At 38.3% G+C, this 25,847-nt stretch overlaps 1 protein-coding gene across 7 annotated transcripts in view; it reads right to left on the minus strand.

The window, feature by feature from the left end:
- LOC139130335 (transmembrane protein 131-like) overlaps positions 1-25,847 on the minus strand; it is a 273,369-nt gene that overhangs the window by 125,852 nt on the left and 121,670 nt on the right. For all 7 annotated transcript variants that reach the window (XR_011551826.1, XM_070696090.1, XM_070696089.1 and 4 more), the window contains exons 16-17: positions 17,844-18,035; positions 17,262-17,420 (exon numbers count right to left, since the gene is read on the minus strand). Coding sequence is in view for 6 of the 7 variants with exons in the window: in XM_070696090.1 (XP_070552191.1) it covers positions 17,262-17,420; positions 17,844-18,035 (351 nt within the window). In the remaining variant the exon portion in view is untranslated. The remainder of the gene's footprint in view (positions 1-17,261; positions 17,421-17,843; positions 18,036-25,847) is intronic.

Genomic DNA, 25,847 nt, shown 5'->3' on the forward strand with positions numbered 1-25,847 from the left:
TGGGCAAAAAACTGTGTCCTGGATTTTTGAATTCGCTTTTGTTTTCGCACAATGCACCTTCAAAGTGTCAACTTGACGTTTTTGCATAAATTATCGGCCTTTGTTCACGTTTGTCAGGATATCTTCACTTCCAGGCCCTTTATCGGAAATCTGAGACACGTCTTTCAGATATATTCATTCACTGTCCACAGGTGAAAAATCAGGCTAGTCTGTCCAGGCGCCGCCGACTTATACTTATTTGAATAATGTACGCACTGCCAAAAACGGAACTGAGAAAATCGACGATTTGTGTAAACGACCTATGCGTCACACATTGTGACCAAGAAGTCCGACTCGCGCACTATTTTCTGCGAATTTTCTTACACCAGGACTAAGTTAAAATATTTAGAGTCAGTTTTGGGAATTTTGAATATGTTTAGGATTGCAGATCGTGTGAAAATAGAAAGAAATTACACACTGAACTGGCAAATGCTTAGTGCCAGCAGTGGGTGGTATTCACACAACAAACACAGAGGGGTACTTAGCGATTTAATCCATTTTTGGAACGTTTAACTAGTAGATTAACTGTATACTGTTGTCTCAACGGTTACAATCTGGTTACCAGAGCTCACAGTCAAGACGAAGACGTCGAAACTTGCGTAAAAAAGTCTATCCGATCGAGACTTATGTGCTGTCGTCGCGCGATCCGTCGGGCATTCACTTGTTCTTGACTCAAGTTGTCTACTTCCTGTCTCGCGATCGGCAATTTATGCATGTTCTTTGTGAAAAGTGATTGTCAAGTTCATGTTAGCGCCGACACTGTGCGATCGGGACGTCACTTGCTAGTTTTCCTACCTCAAGATGAGACGAACACACGTAACTCTTGACATCATAAAATGTCTGTCGTATTTTCTTAGCTTTTGCACCGCACTGCAAACTTGTCGCCCTTTGTTACAACGGGAGAGATTGACTCGTGTTATTTTTTCAAACTTTATTTATATGTGTTCTTGTACCGATTTTATCAAACTAATAATAATCACGCCGTAGCGTAGAACAGTGCAGGCTGTCATCGACAGCGTGTTCCGAGAGACAGAGTATCGACTAGTTTACAGTGGAGTCACTCGACTTGCGCAATACCAGCGCACACATAATTATTTCGGAGATTTTTACTTTTAGTCAAACTTTCGATGACTGACCTCATACAGCAAAAATTGCTAGTTTCAGCACTTCTAGAAGTTGAGCCGGGCTTGTTTACGTTCAGTGTTGAGGTCCAGCTAGCAGCTGTGGAGTCTGCGGGTAATTGATAAGTTTAGACAACACGCACACAAGAATGATTTGTGAACCCTCGCAATTCACGTTTGACGTAATTTAATTTTTGGGTTATATTTAAAGAAAGAAAAGGCATGAAATAAAAAAAATATTTGCATTTCGTTTCGAAAAATTAGCAGATCAGTGAACTTGCTCTTGTGAATCTACATTATGTGTGTATAAACTCCTGCACTGGCTTGGGAAACTCCTTGACATAAATGTCGCGTGATGTCGGGTACGGTATTGTTCAAGGTTTCTCAGCAGACACGAAAAGACTGCACGATAGAAAACTCGAGTTTAAAAATATAAAAGAACACGATACTAACACCAAGCATGTACAGCAAGAGTGATAAAATTATCGCAACTAACAGAAGTTTCATCTCGCTCAGCCTAATTTTTGGACTCGGGTATGTAATCAGCATAGCCTAATATGTTCGAAAAGCAGCGTGTCAAATACTTTCATAGTTGTTGAACTGAGCACGTCTCCGTTATCGTCTGCGTCCTCGGCCAAATCTAACTCTTCACTGCATTCTTGATCATTATTGCAGGGAGTATGAGCCAAAGTCGGACTGTTTTACATTTAAATCGACCTTTGCGCACGTTGCTGTCTTTTTCAGGTCCGCTTTTGTGGACCTTGCTTGCTTTTTCGACGGTACGGAGCGCGAGCGCCGGCTTTGGTCTGCTCGACGTGTTTGCCGTACCGATACCTGCGGAGTTCAAAACGCTGAGCATAACGTTGAAGCTAGCGCATGCGCACTATACCACCAAGCCTATACGTAATCTCTGCGTGTTTATCAAAGATATCGTGGTCGGTAATCCGCGACCGTTAAGACAAAAGGGAAATAATGGCATGCGATGTAGCTGATAGTTTGCCATTTTAGTAATATTTCAGGAATTTCCCGGTACGATGTGACTAAACACCTTTCCCCAAAAGAAAGATCACGTGTCAGTGGTTCGAAATTTGAAATAAAAAAAAATTGCTAAAATTGACCTTTGAACCTGAGTCGCATCGTTAAATCAGTTACACATAGTGAAATGCCTTCCACTGTGGGGGGATTACGACATCTGGAATTATCCTGGATCAAAATTTCTCATCAGTTCTCGTGTGTCTTACATGCAAAAGTTGCAAAAATTGGTTCGCGATGAAAAAATTTACCTCAGCTTTGTTTTCTGGATCAAATTTTACTACAAATTGATATTAAATATGACAAAATTATGTTCACAGCCTTCAAAACTGTCTCACAACATATCCTGGGTTGGTGTAGGTCATTTAAGGTCACAAAAGAAAATTACCTAAAATATACAAATTTGGGGGTTTCCCAACACTTTGAGCAGAAAATTTATCTCATAACATCCCTCGGGACTTTTGTACAAAGCTATCACACAAGTAATTTTGAGAACAAGTTTTCTTGACCAAAAATGACAAAACTGTCTTAAAAAATACAAATTTGTATATTACTGGACAATTTCCACATATCTAACTATTGTCATCCCTGGAGATCTACATACCAAATATAAAAGCTGTCCGTCCAACGGCTTCAAAAAGAAAATATTTTTTAAGATTTTTTGACCAAAAATGAGAAAATTGCCCAAATCAGTAATTTTTCCAATTTTGTTGTAATCTTAACAATTTAGAAGGGTAACACCCTTGCAAACATCCAACCAAAATTTGAGAGCAATTTGGCCGGCGGTTTCAGAGAATAATTTTTAATGTAAAGTCAGAAAAATGACCAAAAAATTCAGGTACTAGCACACAAATTTTCAAAGCAATCAAAACAGCCGTTTTTGAGTTATTAATTCTTGACCATTTTCACATTTTTTAAGCTCACTTGCATAATTTTGGCAATGCAAACTTCATTTGAACAAAATCCCATCTATAACCCAGGATGCATCCACAGATCAAATACCAAGCTAAAAAGTGCAGCAGTTCGCGAGTTTTTGATGTTGACGGACATACTACACAAACACAAATACATACATACATACCCTACCGGACAGATGTAAGTTGACCACGTCACGCCGAAATACCCCATGTTTATATAGATCAATTAGCGGTAACGTCCGCGTGAACAAATATGTAAACACGAGAGATTACAAGATACCGCGGAACAATTACCTGCGTGATAAAATCGTATATAGGTTTGGTGGAACACGCCCTCAACGTTCATAACGTTGTCATTCTAAATCTACCCGGAAGATATGGCCCTGCATTTTCACGAACACATTTCGCTCCTTTTCATTTTGTTACTGAAGTGTTTTTAATGTTATGAAGTTTGTTGGTATTCTGTACTTCTTAAATGTAAGATCCGTCCATGCCATGGGCAATAGTTTCACCCATTAGGCTACGTGGGACCATTTTTACCCTGCTACGTGGTGGTGTGGTAGGCCATGTACCGCACTTGATCACGTTGCACGCGTGTTGCGTTTATGTCAGATAAGAGTGTCTAAGAATTCTATCTTCGACTTGTACGTCTGAACTCGGAAGTCTTTTGTCGCAAGTTCCAATCAGCGACTGTCTCAAAGTATATCTGCGTCTGTCTCCGATAATATCTTTGTTCAGATGAATTTACCTCTACGATCATCGCAGCTACAGTTTACGACATGTCAACAATTGCGAAGAGTGCACATCTTGAGCAGTTTTGGCAGGGTAAGTGTGATCAAAGAAATAAAATACTTGAACGTAATAAGCTTGTTTTCTTATTGTCTGTATTATTTCACGCAGAGGGAACGACTGTCTTTGGATTTTGGCGGTTGAGTGTTAAGTAACGTGTTATTTTAACATGGATGATTTTTGGACCTTAGTTATCGAAAATTACTTCTAGTGGCACAGTTCGGAAAAAATTACCCACGTCGCAAAAAGCTTGTCATTTTTTCAACAGACAATTCCTCCCAACATTGTTATCGATGTAGTAAATGTGCAAACCCATGCCTTTACTTACTTTCAAGTGGGGTGAATTAACCAATCATAGTGTCGCATTATCTTTTCTGAACCAAAAAAGCCTCTACCGGCTTTGACATCGATTTATTTCATTTACAGCTTTATGGGCCTTTTTCATTTGCTATCGGGACACGTTTTCAAATGTTGAATTATCTCTTCTGACTTTATCAATGTATTTAATTTACAAGCCCATGGGCCTTCATGTTTGCAATTTTGGTATCAATTAACCTATGTCGCAATTTTCTGGAAGAAAATTCGCATCCAACTTTGTTGTTGACGTATTTTATTTTCACATTCATAGGCCTTTTTCCAATATCCACCCGGAACTAATGTACCGACGTTGTAATAACTTTTTCTGAGTCGAAATTCCCTTCCAACATTGCCATCACTGCATTTATTTCTAAAAACAGTATCAACAACAACATATGTTCCGATGTCGTGCCATATATTATTCTGAACCTGAAATCTTTTCCGACTTGACATTTCGAGGAATTAACGAAACTGTACAAGAGTTCATCTGCTTTCGTAGGGATAATGGAGATGACATGTAATGGGTAACCGAACTAATAATCGAATAAATTTTTTTCATGAAGTATTTGATAAAAATTCTCACATAATATTAGATATAATATACGATAAATTACCAAGTTTTCACATGCAAACTGACCAATGGTTGCAAAACTGAACAACACGTAATTGTCAACGCATACAAAGGTTAGGCTCAGCCAACCGGCCGATGATGACTCAGACCGGACAAGATACATGGTACATGAACGCATCAGAACACTTTATTAGTTCATGATCCCATCAGGAATGCAGTCTTGTAGAACTTTTTTATTAAAATGCTTGCTTTTCTTACTACGGTCATCTTCAAAGGTCGTGCTTTCCCGAGATGTCCAAGTTCTGGCTCTCCCGATTTCACCCACGTCTGTGCAATATGGATCAGAATTGACCTTCATATTTCGAAGATTTAACTTTATAGAAAAATCCTTAACAATTTCATTTGCAGATTCGACAACGGGGATGACTGTAACTTGAGTAAACTGATTTAATTATCGAATTAATTGCTGTTTCGGTACGTACTGTTTGCGAGAGTAAAGCACAGAATTTGAAACGTCATTTCTACTATTTGATATACGCATGCGTATTTGATTCATACGGGTTGCAACATCACCGTGTACGTGTCGACATGCCTGGCCTTCCCACAAGCGGTCAGGAAGGTCTCTGCCCGCGCCCGGGGTCTCTGTTGACTGATTCAGCCTAGGAAAACATTGTTTGGTCAGATCGAAAGATGGAACCATAAAAAGAGTGACAAGTGACTACTGCACCACGTTGAGGAGGCAGACTGTGTGTACAGTTTCTCGCGAACCACCGTCACGGTACGGTCGATACGGTCTCCACTGTGTAAATATGCTTTCCCCCACCGAGCCACCACTGGTCAGATGCTCGACGGCGAGTGCGAAAGCCGGGTTAAATTTTTTAGATGCACTGACAAACAGCTGAATAGGCTACCGGCAGTCTGCGTCGATATAGGGCCCAGCGAGGTTTTTACTGGCAAGAAGTTGAATCATAGACCCTCAAGAAAACGAAGGTCTGTTGAATATGCCAGTGCAGTGTCACTTATGCAAGCATGGCTCGTTTGCTACCCCAGCCCATTTCAACTCGTCTCAGTGAAGTCTTATTGAAATCCCGAGCAAGCATTTCGGGCATTAAATGTGATTTTGATGACTACTCAATCAAAAGTTTAAGTCCATTTCTGATCGGAGTTAGGAGACGAACTAGTGTAGACGTAATTCAAAGTGGCGTATATAACGGCAGTTCCGTGTTATGATCAACTTCGCTAGCCAGCGGTGTTTCCTCGGGCAAGGACCCGGGCCAGTCCCTCGGAACATCCATATAATGAAACGTTGACCTACTAACACCGTGCGGACCCAATGATTTGTAATGTGAACCGGGCCGTAGTCCTTCCATTATTCAATGGAGGTAACAAATCACTGAGATCCATTAGCATTCGTTGATAATCTAGAATCCTTCAGGTCAAATAGGTATTTTTCGGAAACAAAGAAAAACTGCAGTCTCCATCATCAATGGTCATGGTATCATTTACGACGCGTCGACGCGATGAAATGGCCATGCAAGACCAGACTGAGGGGCAAGACAGTCAGTTGCCGATCTTCTGCAGTGGAGGATGATACAGAAGTTGGAAAAACTGTCAAAAAATATAGCGTGCAGATACCTCGCCTTTCAATATGAAAAATGTAACAATATGCAACGGGGAGAGGATTGCGGAAACGCTGTCAGGCACGCAGTGAACACAACCAGAACGGTGTACGTGGTCTGGACGCTCGATCGAACGTACACAGTACATGCAGTGGGTGCATACGGCGCGGCGCTGATGTATGGGTGATAAAAACCAATCACACGATCATTTGTAGAGCTGTACTTTATCATATCGATATATGTATATTTCCGAAACATTGTGACGCTACCAAAGTTAGGCAAACGCAAAATTTTTTATTGATTTATTCATTCTATATGTCAAGTTCTGTTATTGTGTCGACATCGCCCTTCCAACGTGCACTCTATGGAGACGTCATCAGTCTTGATAATACCGTACTTGTCACGTGCACAGCAGAAAACGCCAATGTTTTTGTTTTGAAAGTTTGTTTACAAACAGCTTTTCTAGGCAGCCGCAAAGTATCAAAATGAACGTGTTTGTGTGCCGGGATTGGTGAGAGGCTTACTTAAATTCTTAGAAAGAGTACTTCCACGTAGTATGGTCTATTTGCTTTAGTTTTACGAGAAAGAAAATTGACAATTTTGATTCATATTGCAACTTTAAAGCCTTATGTCTGATAAAATATTGTATTTAATACATAACTCCTGTAAAACCATGGAAATATGTATGAAACCACGACTATTAGCATTTTATTTGACCTGTTATGAGCTGGCAATGAAGCGATGTGACTGATTGAGTGGAAGGACGGACGCGTACGTGAAACACCCCTGCAACAAAGTTGAATGAACTTTTGGTGAACTCTATCCCTGAACAACGGTAGTTTTGCGTTCTTTCAAGGACGAATCGCGGACAGTCGAGACTCGTTCAGAATGGTGTGTGTCAGTGTGATTGTCTAGATCAGTTTCTATTTTGTGTTCAATTTTATGGCTGCAATATTATTTTTTAAAAACTAACGAAACACAAAGCAGTGAATTTTGGTGTACCGGAATAATGCAATGACCCGGATGAAATCATACCTTGATAAAATAATGCCGTTAACATCTTTTTAGATTTCTTGAACGTCACGAAAACGGGTACAAATGATCGTGCATACAAAGACCAGTATAGCAGATTCTACGTTCGGTTCGTCGTATTAAATTCATAAAACCCCGTCAAAACAATCACTGATGCCAACAACAAAAATGCATGTGGCGAAGGACCAGTTGTTTCGTCCCATAATGCTCAGAGAAGGAATAATTCTCAGGCCTTCAGGATAATTTCTTGTGCCGTACAATTATTCAGTGACAGATTAGTAACACTTCTATTTTGTCTATGGAGAAATTTACATCATTACATCACAGCGGCCACTGCCTGTCGCAAAGTGTGGGGACGGTAATATTTGCTCAATAAACACTGAAAGACACTTCCAGGTATAATCTGTTTGTCAAATTCTAAAGTAGTTAATCAGCAGTTGACAGTTTGTTTGCAGATTAAAGTCTGGTTTATATTTCCAACTTCACCTCTCAACCTACAATACGACCACAGCGCATTGTGGCGTTTTGTACACAGTTGCTTTGTGGCGGCCTGACGCAAGTTCCGTGAATTGCATAGGAAGAAATTCCATTGAGGGAATCTCAAGTTCTAAATGAGGAGTAATTGTAATGTCTCTAGAAATGAAGATCAAAAAATTAATAACAAGCATTACCGCGCAGAGGAGTTTGGCAGTGATGGTGAAAGTTCACAAATACCCCAACCACTCATGAACCTCCAACCACGGAGGGCGGTCGCCATGCCAACGGCGTTGAAGTGTTGTCAGAAGGGGTCAATAAACTTCCAGGGAATGCGGGCAAAGGCATTCACTTGACTGTTGGTTCACTCTAAAGAAAATCATGTTACAAGTTGCGGCACTGAAAGTTATTACTCTGATTATCAAAGAAAGCAAACAGAATGCCATTCCACTAGCATATCAAGGGCATCAAGTGTTGTTGACACTGGCCAAATCCGACTGAAACCAGGGACGGTGTAAAGTAGTCCTCTTTGGGGAATACATTTGGTCGTGTCCACATTTGGTGATATTTGAGCCGGCGTAATTTAAAGCCCTGTGCTGTTTTACATCATGATTTCTTGTTATTTTACATATGTAAAGCTCAAGAGGGGGCAATATGACCTCTACCATACTCTCTATAATCAGCGGAGACATGGGAGCAATTTCTCTGCCTTGATTATAAACTTTTTTTGCAAAACGTCATGAGCAACTTTCAAAGCTTACGGACAGTTTTTAAAGGTTTACAGTAAATCACTGCACACTTTCGGGGATTTGCCGAACAGTTTGGCTTTGTATGATTTTTAAAAACCGTGTTACCGGTACACGGGACCCATCTCAACGGATGATTTCGATCTCTGTCACAGGGAGGTTTACATGATACATGTGCACATAGTCCTGGATGGTTAATGTTATTGGAAAATACAAGTGCCAGAGAAGTAACTCGCGATTTTTTCCTTTCTGATTTCCTGACATTGACAATGACTAATTAGAATAAGATTCTTTTGACGTCTACAAAATATTCACTTGTCCTAAACTGTTCCTGTTTGGAAAAAATGACCTTCACATGTTTATTTTCAGTCCTGGTGAGGTAACAACATTTTTAACATTTATCTGTGTCGTACAGAGGTGTCCCGTACAAAAGAATTTTATTCTCAACATTGTGAGCAGGTCAAGTCTTTTTGACCTATAATAAAACATCCGATAAATTATTTTATGAAAAAATAAGTTTGGTGAATGGCAGGCCTGTTAGAATGAAAAGGTTAATATACAATGTTGGACGTCAACACTAGCAATCCAGCAATCCGTTCACCGTCTTTTAGTCTTGTGGTTAAAACCTCAAAACCAAGTGTAAAGAAAACTGAACTTCTCTGACACATGTCTGATAGTTGCTTAGTAACAATGACTAAATCAGTGTACGTGAATATATTAAAGCGAAAGTGCGTTGAACCCACATGCCGTATTTTCAATGTGTTCAACGTCAAAAGAAAATGGGCAATCTTCAACGCTGGAAACTACACGTACTACTAGTAATTGAAAACTCGTCAGTAATTCTGTACTTCAAGTCTTGACATAAGGCATGTCAAGTTAGAATTTTGATGGTGACCGGGACGTCTTGCATAATTTTACAGGAGAAATACTGTCACTTTATTCAATGGCGTAAGACAAATGAAAACGTAACTCTGGTAACCCGATGCCTCGATGAAAATCAAGAGACCCTAAGGGCCGATTTTATTCGAAATCATGGCCTTAACTTTTAAGGTTGCAGCTTCATATTATTTCAGAAATGTATTAACGGTTGCGGCAACGGTCAGGTTATATGGTCGGACTCGTATCAGGATCATTACGTCACGCATTGACATGACGCTTGGGTCAAACTGCGACAATAATGGGTTTTGAGCCTGTGAATCGTAAAAGAATTATTTCTCATTAAAACATAACAGCAAAGTAAACAGAGAAATAAAGTTTTAACACATTTTTACACAATATAATGATAAAAGTAGTATGATTAATAATCATACTGCTTTCTGTAACATTTGTTGGTTGTGAAATACCGGTAGTTACAAACACCAAAAAAATACCGCAATTATACGGTGTCGCTCACATTTGATCAAAATTGGTATATACCAGTATGGATACCAAAGATCAACAATAAATGTTGTTTCTATCTGTTCAGTGCAGGAAAATTCTGCGTTGATGTTATGACAATGATTTCTGCACAGTACAACCAGAAAAAAAATACCGCAATTATACGGTGTCGCTCAAATTTGATCAGAATTGGTACATACCAGTGTGGGTTAACAAAGATCAACAATAAATATTGTTTCTATCTGTTCAGCGCAGGAAAATTCTACGTTGATGTTATGACAATGATTTCTGCACAGTACAACCAGAAAAACAAGAAATTTAATCCAGAAAAACAAGAATGACAAAAGTAATTACGGTCCGAAATTTTAGGTACCGGACGTCAACTTTAGCAACATGCATAGCTGAAAGGCAGCTAGCCCCTCTTAGTTTGACCATAGACGCTCTTCCTCCCCTCTACTGACGGTCTTCCTCCCCTCTACTGTCTATGGTTTGGAGAGTTCTCTTAATATGTAACAGTTCATAAACAACTCCCCTCTACTGACGGTCTTCCTCCCCTCTACTGTCTATGGTTTGGGCAGTTCTGTTAATATGTAACAATTCATAAACAACTCCCCTCTACTGACGGTCTTCCTCCCCTCTACTGTCTATGGTTTGGGCAGTTCTGTTAATATGTAACAGTTCATAAACAACTCCCCTCTACTGACGGTCTTCCTCCCCTCTACTGTCTATGGTTTGGGCAGTTCTGTTAATATGTAACAATTCATAAACAACTCCCCTCTACTGACGGTCTTCCTCCCCTCTACTGTCTATGGTTTGGGCAGTTCTGTTAATATGTAACAGTTCATAAACAATGACAGGAAATGACTCAAGATAAGTGGAGTTTGCCTGTCACTCCTGCACACATGCAGAAATTCCCTTTTTCTTACCTCATTTGCACATTTTTGACACTGATGTGTTCATTTGAACAAATTCACATCTCAACCCCTACATCTACCTGTACACCAAATACTGAGACGGTAGCTTTGGCAATATGGGAGCCTTTGTGTGTGACGGACATACATCCGCACATACCCACAAATATACAGACATGCAAATCAATTCAGCTTATACGATAACCTCACATTGGTATACCAAATGTGAGTAAAAATGTTCCGAACGTAAAAGTGGATGTCTTTCAGTGTTGAGAGCATGATATCGGTTTTTCGTTTTGCTTTCATTTGCCATGTTATATCACATCAGCGTGAAGAAAAAAGTCAACTAAAATAACAGCAGCTGACGTTACAGTGTGAAGGTGATACGGAAACGACAGAAGTTTCGTCGTATGACTTGACCTGCTATTGCCACACTTTTCTTCAGTTATACTTCTAAGGGGGAAGGGGTTCAAGTAACGAGTGATACAAAGCCAAACACTTTGAAAGACGTTATGTTGTCTAAAAGTGCAAAATGTTGATAGATGCCGGGAGATTAGAAATGTAAATGCTGCCCCGAACGCGTGTACCGCGGTAATCAGTTTCAGATCACACTGGTACCGGTCAGACCGTGATAAATCATACCTGTGAGTAAACCTTAGAAATGAAATGAAAATATTTTTCCAATAACTATGCCTCAATGTACCGTAATTCAATCTCACAGCACTAAACTTTGTTTTCTCTGCTGAAAGCGGAAGTAATGTAACTAAGGATGATTTCAATTGTGTCACGCAATAAGGGTTGTTTCACGGCATACAGGACCGCCTGTGACAAAGAAAAGGCCCATTCGCTATGTCATAGGAGCAGCCCGGCACGATTGTGATAACTACTGTCACACATGTCCGACCTACCTAATTCAGTACCTCATTTCTGTGTGATCACAAAACACACTTTGTTATTCGCCTAATTGATGTTGTCTGAGAAAATGGCACTTGCGCTTTGCAGATATCGATTTCATATGATTTGTTTTGCAATAGGGCGAAAATCGTTGGTATCAATGAAAGACAGTAAAGATTCATAAAAATCGTCGAGTGCGTTAAAGCTTACGGTATCGGGAAATAAACTGGCACCCAGCTACGGTAGTGTGATGTGAATTTCCGCGGAAGATTCGTTCAATAGCTACCATATTTATGTTGGGCCTTATATACCCCAAAAAATTAGTGGAAATTATACGGCTATTAGAGAGTTGGCTTATACCGGTGGCACGTCAAACTGTTTTTTCTAACGTAAGAGTAAACCTTCTTTCGAGCATGTTACTGTAAATGCGGCCAGGGAGAAATTAGTGCATTGACCTTTTAACTTGCTGCGGTAATTTCTACATATCTGCCGACTTGCTTTTATTCCAATAGGTTTTCAATAAATGACATAATGAGAAACAAGTTTAGACTATGTTGAAGACGTATTATGTTGTTCAATAGTGAAAAATGTCCATAGGCGATGGGAGATTCAATGGTTCTCTAAACGTGAAATTCCGCGGTAATCAGTTTTAGGTCAGAGTCACACCCGTTATGGGCCATGGGCCGTTTGTGAAATATATCCAGTAAGTCTTATACCGAGATGGATCAATACTTTCAAATTCATTAGAGTCAATCTTGTTTACGCCTACATAAAAATATGTTAACCCAAACCACACTTATTCAAATTGCTCCGATCTTAAAATGTTTCTCACCGTGCACTTGAAATGAAAGTGCGCGGGGTTACGCGGGAATGTAATGAAAAGAGGTTTTTACTTATGTCACGCATACCGGTAAACATGTCTTTTTTCGTTCAGTGTTGAGAAGGTTTTTTTCGGAGATTTTTTGTTTTCTGTACGACTTATATGCAAGATGGGTATGTTTGCTGTTTGCCTTCTTGTGCTAAATATTGGTAAGACCCCTTTTTACCCGGTTGTGCAATTGTGTACCACTCTTTCACGTTGTTTTACCTGTGTTGTTACTGACTGAACCTCAAAGTTACCGTATACGGGGGTCATTAAAATGAAAATCAAGTCTCAAGCTACATTAAAAATACAGTAGTTCTTTACTCTCAGGAAGAGTCATGTGTTTACCGCGGTATTATATAAAAGCAAATAAAACCCGACGTCTGCTTGAAATTCCGCCCACCTACCCACTGATGACTTCGACCTTTTTTCGACATTATGGCCTGAACTTCTAATATTGCAGCTTGGTAGGATTTCAGAAATGTTACCAATATTCGGCCGGAGTTTTATTGCAGCACTGTATCTTAACAGGTCTCAGGTGAACTTGTAAGCCTACAAGCAACTTAATGATTGGACGTAATTACGTGAAACGAAACCTGTACGCAGCGTACCTAAAAGGATCACTTTAAAATGGTATCGACTCGATAGTGAAAAGGTATAAAACACACGTATCGTAAACGGGGCAAGTGATTTAAACCTTTATTGTGTAACATTGTTGCAATTAAAGAAATTCAAGAATAAAATAGCCTCACTGATGATACCCAATATATACATGTGAAGTAAGACTTGTAGCATTTTGAGTTGCCCGATGCGATCACTGTACGCATGGTAAACAGTATAGCGATTACTGTAGGATTACTATGACAACTCATTACCATAAAGGTTGCGAGTTAGCGAAGGGTAATGTTTATTTCACACCATGATACTGGCAGTCGCAGATCATTATTTTGAAATCGCAGCTTGCATGTCGATGTCATATAAACCGGATTTTGGTACGGTAACGTAGGCTAGGGGATGTAGCCACCGCGCGATGGGAAGTTGCGTGTCACGGGCTTTTGTGTACGGAGTGCGCATGTTAATTTGGCAGATCATCCATGTAGCCGTCAAGAACACGAAGTGTCTGTGACCGGCTACCAAAAACTATTTCACCAAAAACTCTGCCATGCTACCTACAAAGGGGAATTAAGTTTAGTCACAATAGTTGGTCGATATCGACTGCCGACCTGCAGTGACGAGCACAGTGACCTGGGAGAACAACATGTGATTTCCAACGCGTTTTGTGTTGTCCCTGGGGAAAGCAAGCATTAATTTATTAATTTATTTACGCAAGCTTGTTTATCTGCAGCAATCCGTACCCTAGTAACAATCATCAGAAAGACTGTCACATCGCGGGGTCAATCAAGCAAGTTTCATCGCTGTTTTGAGCTATTTACCCTTCAGGACATTCATCGACTTCAGGGAGATTGTCTTCTGTCCCCTAAATCACGGCCCATTTCTGACACAATTTAAATGTTTTTCTACATATCTACCGATTCAGATAAAATCCGATGTTGAAAACATTTCCCTTCACGCTATGGCTAAAATAAACCTTAAAATTCGTTTCGTTCCCGATGCTATTTCACAATGTTTATCAGTAAAGATAAAATCCGATGTTCAAAACTATTCGTTATTACAACCGAAAAACTAAGTTAAATTGGGTCCGTATCTGACACCATTCACATTGTTTGCAGTTAATCTGAAGTTCAAATTTGATATCATTCCAACGTTTATTTTAAGGCTAGAAAACTTAAAATCGGGTTCGTTTATAAAACTATTTTACATAGTTTGTCGATACAGATAAAATTTGGAAGTTCAAATTTCATACTGTTCCTATGTTTTTACGACAGAAATAAAAAATATCAATCGGGCGCGTTGTAGGTATCAATAAAGTCCTACATTGTACTTTCAGATCATCTCGTAACTGTTCTGTGTGGAGTGACTGACCATGAACAATAATTTAAGTAGGTCACTAGAGTTTAAAGATTACGTAATGCGGATGTCGGAGAAAACGTACTAACATCCAGCGATTATTAGGAAATTACCCCTTCGGCCCCCAGCTATGGATGTTGAAAACTTTTCCCGTTCTTACGTTTTTTTTAATGGCTCAAAACAAGTTACAATTCCGTTCATTCCTGACACTATTTATGATTGTCGGTACAGATAAAATCCCACGGTTCCTATTTTCAAAACTGTTCCTGTTCAGACGTTTCAAGGACGATCGTGTTAAAATGAATATTGGATCCGTTACTGACAGAAATGTACAATGACCCTACAGTTGTAAAATCCAATGTTCAAAACTGTTCACGTTCCGGCGTTATTACAACTGAAAACTAAGGGACCGTGGTTAAATTGGGTCCGTATCTGAGACCATTCACATTGTTTGTAGGTAATCTGAAGTTCAAATTTGATATCGTTCCGACACTTCTTTTACGGCCGAAAAACTTAAAATCGGGTCTGTTCATAAAACTATTTTACATAGTTTGTCGATAGAGATACAATTTGAAGTTCAAATTTCTTACTGTGCCTATGTTTTTACAGCCAGAAAACATAAAATCGGGCGCATTTGTAGGTCGATAAAATTCTTCTTTCAAAACATCTCGGCACTGTTCTGTGTGGAGTGACTGACCCTGAAATGAGTACGTCAATAGAGAGTTGAAAGGTCATGCAATACGGACGTTGGAGGAAACGTAACATCCGTCAATTGATTCTTTAGCCCTCGGCTATCAAGGATTATGGGCAAAACACTGAATTCACGTTGGGTGCGTCACCAGTTTAGCAAAGGCAAACAAAGACGGCACACGGGAAATGTTAACAATCTTATCGACGATATTTCCGACGTGCGTTGGTTGTCTACACATGGTTAGAAACCTTGGTCAATCTACGTAACGTGACGATGAGGTTGGAAAACAGGGCCCGTGAAAATAATAGGTTGTTTCCTGTGTTGCGTTTTCTTGAACTTGCCTCGTTTCCTCCATCATTATGATGATAGGCTTTTTATAAGCAAAGGGGGTCTAAAGAGTGAATTTCTCGGCAATTTATATCACGCAATATACCGTTTTAGAAACAACCTCACACACACACACCTTACAGCCTATACTGTCTACATGCTACAGTCGGCGTCATCAGTTGCCGATGGAACGAAAATCTGTTACCCGTCTAATAGAACTAAACGAGGTAGATTTTCTTGAAAAGTCTGAAGTTTATTTGAAAGAAATAAACAATGTTACTATTGTTAGAAATACAATAAAACATGACAATTAACATTGCATGACATGCACTATAGACAAAACAAAATAATTAGTCTATGTTACGTACCTATGAAAAGTTCATATTTTTTAAGTTCTACATCGGCCAATCAAGATACTTTGCAATACAACAAAGGCACTGGCGTTTCAAACCTGCACTATTCAACACACGGCCATATCCGTCATTTGATCGGGGAGGTGGTTCTGAGAAATTCTCGTCTACGATGATGAACCGTAGGTGGCGCTCACACTTACTGTTCACAAGCAACGCACTGTGTTGAAGTACACGCAATGTCATGTTTGCTCGAAGTACACGTTCATTGTTCGCGTGAAGATTATAACCCACCCGCGGTACATAATGTCCGATAACGATGTTTACCTGAATTAATTACGATAAAATACCGTCGAAAAACTGCGTGAAGTGGTCAACTTACATCTGTCTGGTAGGGTACATACATACAGACACAATCGACTTCAGCTTATATGATAACCTCACATTGGTATAGCAAATGTGAGCTAAAAAACGACTTTTTTATTTTGCATTATCTATCCTCATTCTAAAATGGCATGGGTTGAAAGACTAACACTCAAAAATAGTGATTAAAATCATGATTGGCAAAATTAAAATGCCTCTTATCAAAATGTAAGAACTTTATTGCCAAATACAATAGTAGTTATTTTATATAGCATTTAAAGAACATAATGTGAAAATTTCACGTAATTTGACCCAGCCAGACTGGAGTTAAATTCTTTGGGAATCTTGAAATTGGGAGAAGAAAGAAACCCGGAAATAGGGTGATTTGCATACGTTTGCATAAATTAATACGTCTTTATCATGTCACTTACGACTGCTTGATAAGCTAAAAGGTGAATCCAACCAATATTTTAATCTCGAGTTAACAAATTCATTAAAATTGAATGAATATTAGCAAAAAAAGTGATTTTTGAGCGAAATATGCTGTGTTTGGTGCAGCACCCCCTTAACGTATGTAAAAAGAGTATAACTCAATATATGATCTGCATTACTGCTTGTATCACAGACACAAACTTTAAACTTCTACAAATACTTAATAATTACAAATAATAATGATTACCTGTAATTCTCATTAGGAAAACACAGCTTTCTTTGGGGTTTCTTTCAAACAATATTGACAAATGATTAAAATTACCTAACAAATAAGACCATCTGAAAAGAGAGTTTTTGATTTCAATACTCACAAATGTTCTATGACCTACCTTGTTTTTCTTCATTGGTTCTAATTCAATGTCAGTTCCTGATTTTTTCCCACTTTTAAAATAAAATCTTGGGTCCTTCTTTTCGGGTTTAATGTCTTCCAATGTCATTGGATGTTTAAATGAACTAAGCAATGTTAAACTTTGATAAACCACATGTCCCTGTAAGAACAAATTATTTTAATTTTTCTGTGAGAGAATGACAAATGACACAAATGAGAAATAAAAATATTGCTGTATTTCTTGAATACAATCCAAGTGAATGATTAAAATCTTTCTTGCTTTTCTCATTTAATATTGCTTTCCCTCTTCTGTAATGAGGTACGACTATCTCAACATGTAATCAGAAAATATTGCAAACGTCTTGGCATTGTTTCAAGAAAGTACAATAACTGCACAACAAACACGAAAACACCATGGCAATATGTAGAAAATTGTGGTAACAGCAGCATTGGGAGCAACCAGTAGATCTATACATAAACATTACACTGAACAGTGTAAATTATGGGGAAATGCACATGCATACACAGGTTTAATTTATTGACATGACTTTCCAAGGTGTCATTAAATGTCTTTGATACATACAGGGAATGTGGGTCTGAAGCGTATCTCTTCAGGCTTTGCTTGTAGACATCCATCTGCAGTTCTCATGATTACTGCAATACTGATGACTTCATAGGGTGATTTGAGTAACACTTCACTAACAAACTGCCCCTCTTGATTTGGACCAATTACTTCGATTCGAAAAACTGCATAATGATGTGGGGGTAACACTAACTGTAACACAAATCATGATTATATCTATGTAAGTCATCAACGTCAGTCAGATTACACTTTCAAACATGAAAACAAACACAGATGATATCTAACCCTATTCGAGGACTTGGACACTGATCTTAGTGGACTGGAAAAAAACTGTTATCAATCTTTTACAGGGTTTTGAAAATATCACACATCCATGTATAAGCCCCTTGGTAACTAACAAACACTAACTGTTTGATCTTCGAAAGTTCACTAGCCTTTGCATTCAAAGAACAAGATTTCTTAAACAAAAACAGGAAAATTGCCTCGAAAATGAACACATCCAAATTTCACTACAATTTGAACAAACCTGCCTTGGTCACCCTAGCAACTGCATACCAAGATTTAAACAGATTGGACAACTGCTTTCAGGGAAGAAGATTTTTGGACCAAAACATGAAAAATACTACCAATGGCGCTTGGACATAATGACCGCCTAGTATTATTGGCATTTTCAACAACCCTACTCACTGTGAATTAGACAGATCACGAAGTCAATGTGCAACATATAGATGAAAGACTATTTTTCACATTGCAATTTTCAGTCCATTTTCATGAGAAAAGGGACATGTATATCTATATGGAGAAAAAAGCAGAAGATATATTCGTGAATGGTTTGTTGAGTGACAATCATGTACCAGTATGCATCATGTACCGGTATGCATCTCTTGAAAAATTTTGGGGTTATAAGGTATAACAGTAGTGTAAGAATTATGAGGTTAGAATAAGTTAGTAAAGCTAAGTTGACAGTAATTAAGATTACAAAATTATACACTTAGCTAAGGAAATCTGAATGAAATAAATGTTGAAAGAAGTAATTGAAGCTAAGATAGCAATAAACTGAATTACTGCTAAAAGGTTGGTAAAAGGCCATCACAGGAATTGGTCCATACCATGGTGTTGGAAACGTAAGCCAATCTTCCCTGCCTTTATTACAAAAAGGTCTATAAATATTTGTCAATTTAAGGGGGCAAGATGATTAAGTAGGGCAGCAAAGTCATGGTCATCTTTTTGTCTAATACCTTGTCAGGGCCTGAAAAATCCGCTTGCCCGATGCCCGGGACAGACTGATTTCTAAAACGGACTAGCACAAAACTAGCCCTCTCTTGTCTGCGGGCAGAAAGTTCAGAGCAAACTCAGTGTTTTGCTTTGTGTCTTTTGACGCAAAATTCGAAACAATGTCCCCCAAAGTACCAGACATTGGTCACTGGGACGCACTAAAATCAGGGCCATTTTTTTTTGTCTCTACCGACGCACTAAAGAAAAATCAGTTACTCTGTTACAATTTGCGATTCATGTTATGAGCAAGTCGATGTGCATTCACTAGCCACTGCACTGGACCCTGGGGCAAATGCTGGGCCACGTACTTCCCCACTCATTTTACTTGTAAAATGTAACGAGATAATAATCAGACAATTATGTTTGAAGCGGAAGCCGCCATCCATCCTTTTAAAAAGAACAACTAACTTTTCACCAAACAATTTGGACGGTGAAACAGTAAAGCAAACTTTGTAAAAACCACGGTCTCTACCCCACTAACCTGCTAGCTATAGTAGTAATGACATTTCGAGCCACACTGCACGGAGTATCAAACGGAATTGACTGCATTTGTATTTGGTGTGCTGGAAGCTAACGACTTTGCCTAAAAATATCAGTAACTCAAAAATTTTGTTGCAGCACTATATCCCTGTCTTTCAAAGTAGTATTTTGCTGTCAGAAATTTCTCCAGAAGGAGACTCATGCAACTCTTTGATCGTACACAGCAAGCTTGAGACGGTCACCATGCCGAATTCCTTATATGGTCAAGACCCCCTATGTTGATTGTAGCGGACCTTAACAAAAGCCACCTAGCTTGCAAAACAGTGATATGGCACTATTGCCATTGCGAAGAGAAAGGAGTTCCTCTTATATATATAGTGTTTTCAACCTATTTTTTTGCAATTTTAATGGAAAAGTATTGATCATTTGGGAAATTATTAAAATGAAGTGAACTTTACAGCTGTAGTAAAAAAAGATAGCGTCAATGACACTGTGCTCCCATTTTACAGAAATACTAAGTACTAGTACACACATGACATTGCATTCTTACAGGTTGATTACTAAAAAAATTCTGTTGTAAGTCAAAATTAATCTTATACCCCAGCAATATGAAATGCTCCATCTCATAATGACTTTTACATATCTGACAGAAAACAACCCTACGATCAAGACTACCATGTTTTAAAGCAATCCAACAAATACTTTGGGAGAAAATGATTTTTTGACAAAAAATGGGAAAAATTGCCCCAACAATACAAATATGAAAATTTCACCACAATTTGAACGAATCTGACAAAGGCAAACCCTGGGATAATACATACAAGTTTTCAAAGCAATGGGATGAGAGCTTTCAGAAAATAAGATTTTTTGACCAAAAATGGGAAAATCACCCCAAAAATACAACTGTCAACATTTCACCAAAATTTGAAGATATGTAACTAAAGTCACTAAAAAGAGCCTGCATACCAAGTTTCAACCAAATCTGGTCAGTGGTTACAGAGTTTTAGCAATTTGCAGGATTTTTTATTTTTTTCCCTCCACATTTGCATATTTTTGACTTTGGCATATTCATTTGAACAAATTCACATCTTCAACCCTGGGTGCACCTGTCCACCAAATACTAAGATGGTAGGTGCTGCGGTTTAGGAGTTTTTAATATGGATGGACATACATCCGCACATACTAACATACATACATACATACATACATACATACATACATGCATGCATGCTTGCATGCATTCATACATACATACATACATACATACATACAGACTAACAGACAGACAGACAGACAGACATGCAAACATACATACATTTATTTTTACAGCTTTTAACCTCCAACAGCTGCCCAACCTATCAATATCAGCTTGTTCAACTTGATACCTGGTACTACTGCTTATAATAATATAAACAAGAGTTAATTACTTTCTAATTAAAGTAACCATGCCTTGCTTATCAAGATTATGTCAAAAAAACTCCAGAATATCTGTCAGGTTATAAAAAATCTTCAGCTTGTTATCTTTATCAGTATTTTCATCCTATTAACCAAGCACATTTTAACTCTCAAATTAACATTGCAAGTAAGTTCTGTTGAATAAGTTGAGACTGTATGTACTCAGAGAAAGCACACTGAAGAGACAAATGTTTGCAACTTAAGAAGTTCAAGGTCATCAAAAGCATTATAAGGAATCATGTAACTCTTTCATTGCACTGTTCACACAGATTGCATAATTGCTATAAATAGAACATGAGGAATCTTACAGCCCAGCTTTACCATAAAAACCCTATCACTTTGACCACTCTTTTAATTGACCGCTCTATTTTTTTCCTCAAAATGTAATTTTTTTTAATCCTTATCAAGTTGACCACAACTGGAAATCTGAACTGTCTCTATCTCTCTTTATTTGGCCAACCTATCATGACAAACTATTATGAGCAATTTCTTTTAGAAAACATACAGAGAACAATACATGACGGTACAGAATATGTCAAAGTTGGGATTCAGGAAAGTTGCCTTTACATGTTTTAATCATCCAAAATGGTAAGCATTTCACTATGAACTGTCAAAAAGGTTGAACTTTCTAATAATTTTACACTAAAATTATTTTGGCTTTGTTCATTTCCTAATTAACTCAATTATTTAAAATCATATTAATTATTTTTTTCTGGTCAAATTGATAGGGTTCTTACAGTACAAGAGTTACATACAATGTAAGTCAAATTCAGTTAAATATCAATTACCATCTAACATTGCATCATTCCTATATATAACACCTCAGCCTGGAACAGCACAATCATAATCTGCTTTCACACAGGCAGTACTTGACTTAAAATGAATGACCTACTACATTTCACCTGTGTACCAAATTTGAAAGCATGGCAAAAAGTACCACAAATTTGCAAAGTTCCCCTTTAGTTCACCGAGTCATCTTCAGGTCACTCCTAGGAACCTGCACAGCCAATTAGAAAGTAATGGCATACACAGTTTCAAAGAAGATTTTTTTGACCAAAAATTGCCCAAAAATACAAATATGCAAATTTTGCCATAATTTCAATGAATCTTATTTTGGTCATCACAAGAAACCTGCAAACCAAATTTTAAAACGAACAGACCATAGGTTTCAGAGGAAACAATTTTTTACTGAAATGGCAAAAAAATAGAGAAAAAAAAATTCATTAAAAATAGAAAGCAGCCAATATTGACACCAAATCTATATGTTTGAATAAGTGGGGCCCAAGGTACCTAAAAACCAAATATGACAACGATCAGATGAGTAGTTCCTGAGTTATTGATTTTTGACCATTTTCGCCCTTTTTTCTACCTCATTTGCATATCCATGAGACTAACAAGTTCATTTTAACAGCGGCACATCTAGACCACATATGGCATCACTACACCAAAAATCAGCTTTATACATGCAGCAGTTTCGGAGTTTTTGTGTTGGACGGACAGACATCCATACATACATACATACATACATACATACAGACAGACATCTCACATACAGACTTTTTTCAACCATATAATCTCCCAATTGCCATATATGTATGGCAAATGGGAGCTAAAAATCATGTTAAATGACTGCATTAGACTATTGTCTTCAATCACTTTTAGTTTGACGTCATAAGTGTAATGAAACATCTTATTTATTTCTGTTGAACACATCTAATGCAGTAACTAGCAAGAATTCCCATGAACAACGAAAGTATATTAAATTAATTTCATTATGGTTATATACTTTTTTTACAGTTAAAAACTGTAAATACCACCAATTTGTCACAAACCATTGTAGGAGAGGTCCCACAATCTGGGTAATCCGAGGGGGGGGGAGATTTTCAGGGCAAGTGAGTTTCTGCTACGGACAAGTAGAAAAATAGAGGCTACTTGTCCGGGGACAACTGGATAAGAATTATATTTTTCAGGCCCTGCTTGTGTAAGTTCATGAACTTCACATAAATCTTGCTATAGACTTGTTGCTATGGGCAATAACTGTGTTTCAGATCATTTAAGAGCAATCCATCCATAACAGGTTTTAACTGTAATATACCTTCTATTAAGAGGAGAGAAACTTCTCAAATAAGTTTGTGTTCCCTGTAATTTCCTGTGAGAATACACGGACAGATGCTCAGGACAGATGCTGGTGCTAGCTTGATAACTAACCTAAAACTTGTAACTTCATTGTCTAGGAGTAAAGACTGTAACATGTTATGTCCTGGATACTTAACCCTTTCACCACAATGGTTTTACCCAAACCCATTGTTATCAATGGTGATCTTGGACCTCTTTACAGATAACTGGGGGTGAACAGGTTAATCTCTGGAATGTAAATGTCAAAGTCTCTATATTGACTCAAGGATGTTTACTCAAGATTGAAGTGAGCAGATATGAGATAATATGACAAATGCCTAGGGTCGTCTCAAATGTGAGAATCTAAAATATGAAATATGGATTTTTTTTTGCTTTTGATGCCCAAAAGAGCATGGAAATCTCTGATACTTCCATTCAGTGCATCCTCAATGTTTCTAGCATTCATCTAACACACATTTCTGTTCCATATCTCATAAAACAGTCCAAAATGCAGGATTGGTGTACCTTCCAAAAATACACGTATGGAAGGCCCCTAAAATCAATTAGTTGAAAAAGGGGGTCAATAATTTCCCATATCTATCTAACCGCTGATCCGTTTGGCACCATTTTGAGGAATTGGAACCTTGAACATGGTCTAAACATCTGTACCAAATATCAACACAACATCTGTACCAAATATCAACACAGTCTGTTCAGCAGTTTTTGACTTTTTGTCGTTTACAGAAAATTTTCACTGTCCGACATCCACTCAACGCCATCACAATAACATGACCTACGGTCATTATGTTAAAAATTGCCACACAAATACACATATGCAAATGCCCGCAAGATTTGAACAAATCCGCCTTACGTCACCCCTGACAACCTGCATACCAAATATCAGAGCAATTTGACAAGCGGTTTCAGAGAAGATTTTTTACAAAAAATAGTTTAATCTGTGACCAAAGGATTTTTATTCTTTGAGTTTAACATATTCAAACATTGCAGTTTGTTCAATCATCTTGTGCAGTGCAAAATTTATAAAATGACTGAAAAAATAAAAATTTTGGCAGAATAACAGTCTTTGTGATGTAAAATTATGGGTTGACATAAAAATAATTGTTAATCTGTTTGAAGTACTACTATACTATAATTTAAAAAAGAAAAGTTCATGCAGAAAAGGTAACATATATTGTCAGCAATGTAGTGTTAATTTTGACTTTACTTCAAAATATGCCTTTGCCGGATACCAAATATATTGGGCGAAATATTAAAATCAGCCATGTTCAGCAAAATCCATACAACAGCATTGATTCTTTTCTTATTTGATTTGATTTGCTTATGTTATCCTTGTATGACAGTCAGTACAATATGGAACTTGAACCCAACACAGTGAATAAGTATGCTGTCAATGGAATGGTGTGGCTGCATCCACATGCAGCAATAGGAGTGCCTTTGTCTCTCACCCCTCATTTCCAACCTGTCCCATCCCTGAAAAAATACCGTCAAGGACAGTGTGCTCATATTTGTTTTGAATTGGTCCATCAAGAAATATTTAAACCAGAAAAACAAGAATAACAAAAGTAAATAAGGTCTGACACTTTAGGTACTGTCAACTTTAGAAGCAGGCTTAGCAGAGGAATGTTTCAACACAGTCCCTCATGGTTTCAGCAGGTCTGCAAATATGTATCAGTTCCAGGTATGTAGGAGTACCTCAAACCATACACTCCGAGTTCCAAAACCGAGTCGGACTTGCAAGTCCGAGTACTCGGACTTGCATACTCCGAGTAAAACTGCTTACTCGTTCTTGTATACTCCGAGTACATGGCCTACTCGGACTTGTATACTCCGATTACATGGCCTACAAGGACTTGAATACGCCGATACGTGTTCCTAAAAATGCATATTTTGCCATACCGGTCAAGAAACGATCTGTCGAAAAAAAGGTATTTTATTTCTCACAGAGTTTACGGCTAGCGCGAATCGATATGTCGAAAATCTGCTCTTTTGAAAAAGAGAATTCATTTTCACGATGTCTTGTAATCAGTTGCGCAATGTATATTTAACCACGATCCCTCCACAAGGAGCGACCGTGATTTTACCCTCAGAAGAAAGCTGCTGCCACGGCCAGCAGCGAAGTTTCTTGAAAGATGACTTACACATAACATTTACAGTAAAGCCAATAAACTTCAGGCAAGTCCTGCCAGTAACTCAGTTCGATATCGCACAGTATCGTTCCATTATCGAAATCAATGCATGACATCACAGGTCAAGTCAGGTCATTGTTTACGACCAAGTGGTCACTCGCACTGGGTTCATACTATACAGGGGCGCACTGTGCTAATTTTATTTTGAAAAATTATTAGTTCAATTATTTTATCAAGACATAAATATGCTTAAAATGCTTGGGCAAGTCTATCATGGCCTCGCAACGCAACGCAGGCAAACCAAGGCCATGACGTCACAGGTCGACAGGTCATTCGATAATGGCGCGGCATCCGTGTTCTAATACATGTAATTCGCCGCGATGCATCGCGGTGATCTTGAAACGTTGTTGTGCCCAATTCAAGTCACGTATCAAATCAGGATCTGATCCTGTAATGAAACGAAAAGACAAGACAAACTAATAATTTGCGTGACGGTAGCTACACTCGACAACGACAATGACTTGAGCGTGTT

Source organism: Ptychodera flava, chromosome 4 (assembly GCF_041260155.1).
Source record: "Ptychodera flava strain L36383 chromosome 4, AS_Pfla_20210202, whole genome shotgun sequence".
Taxonomy (NCBI): domain Eukaryota; kingdom Metazoa; phylum Hemichordata; class Enteropneusta; family Ptychoderidae; genus Ptychodera; species Ptychodera flava.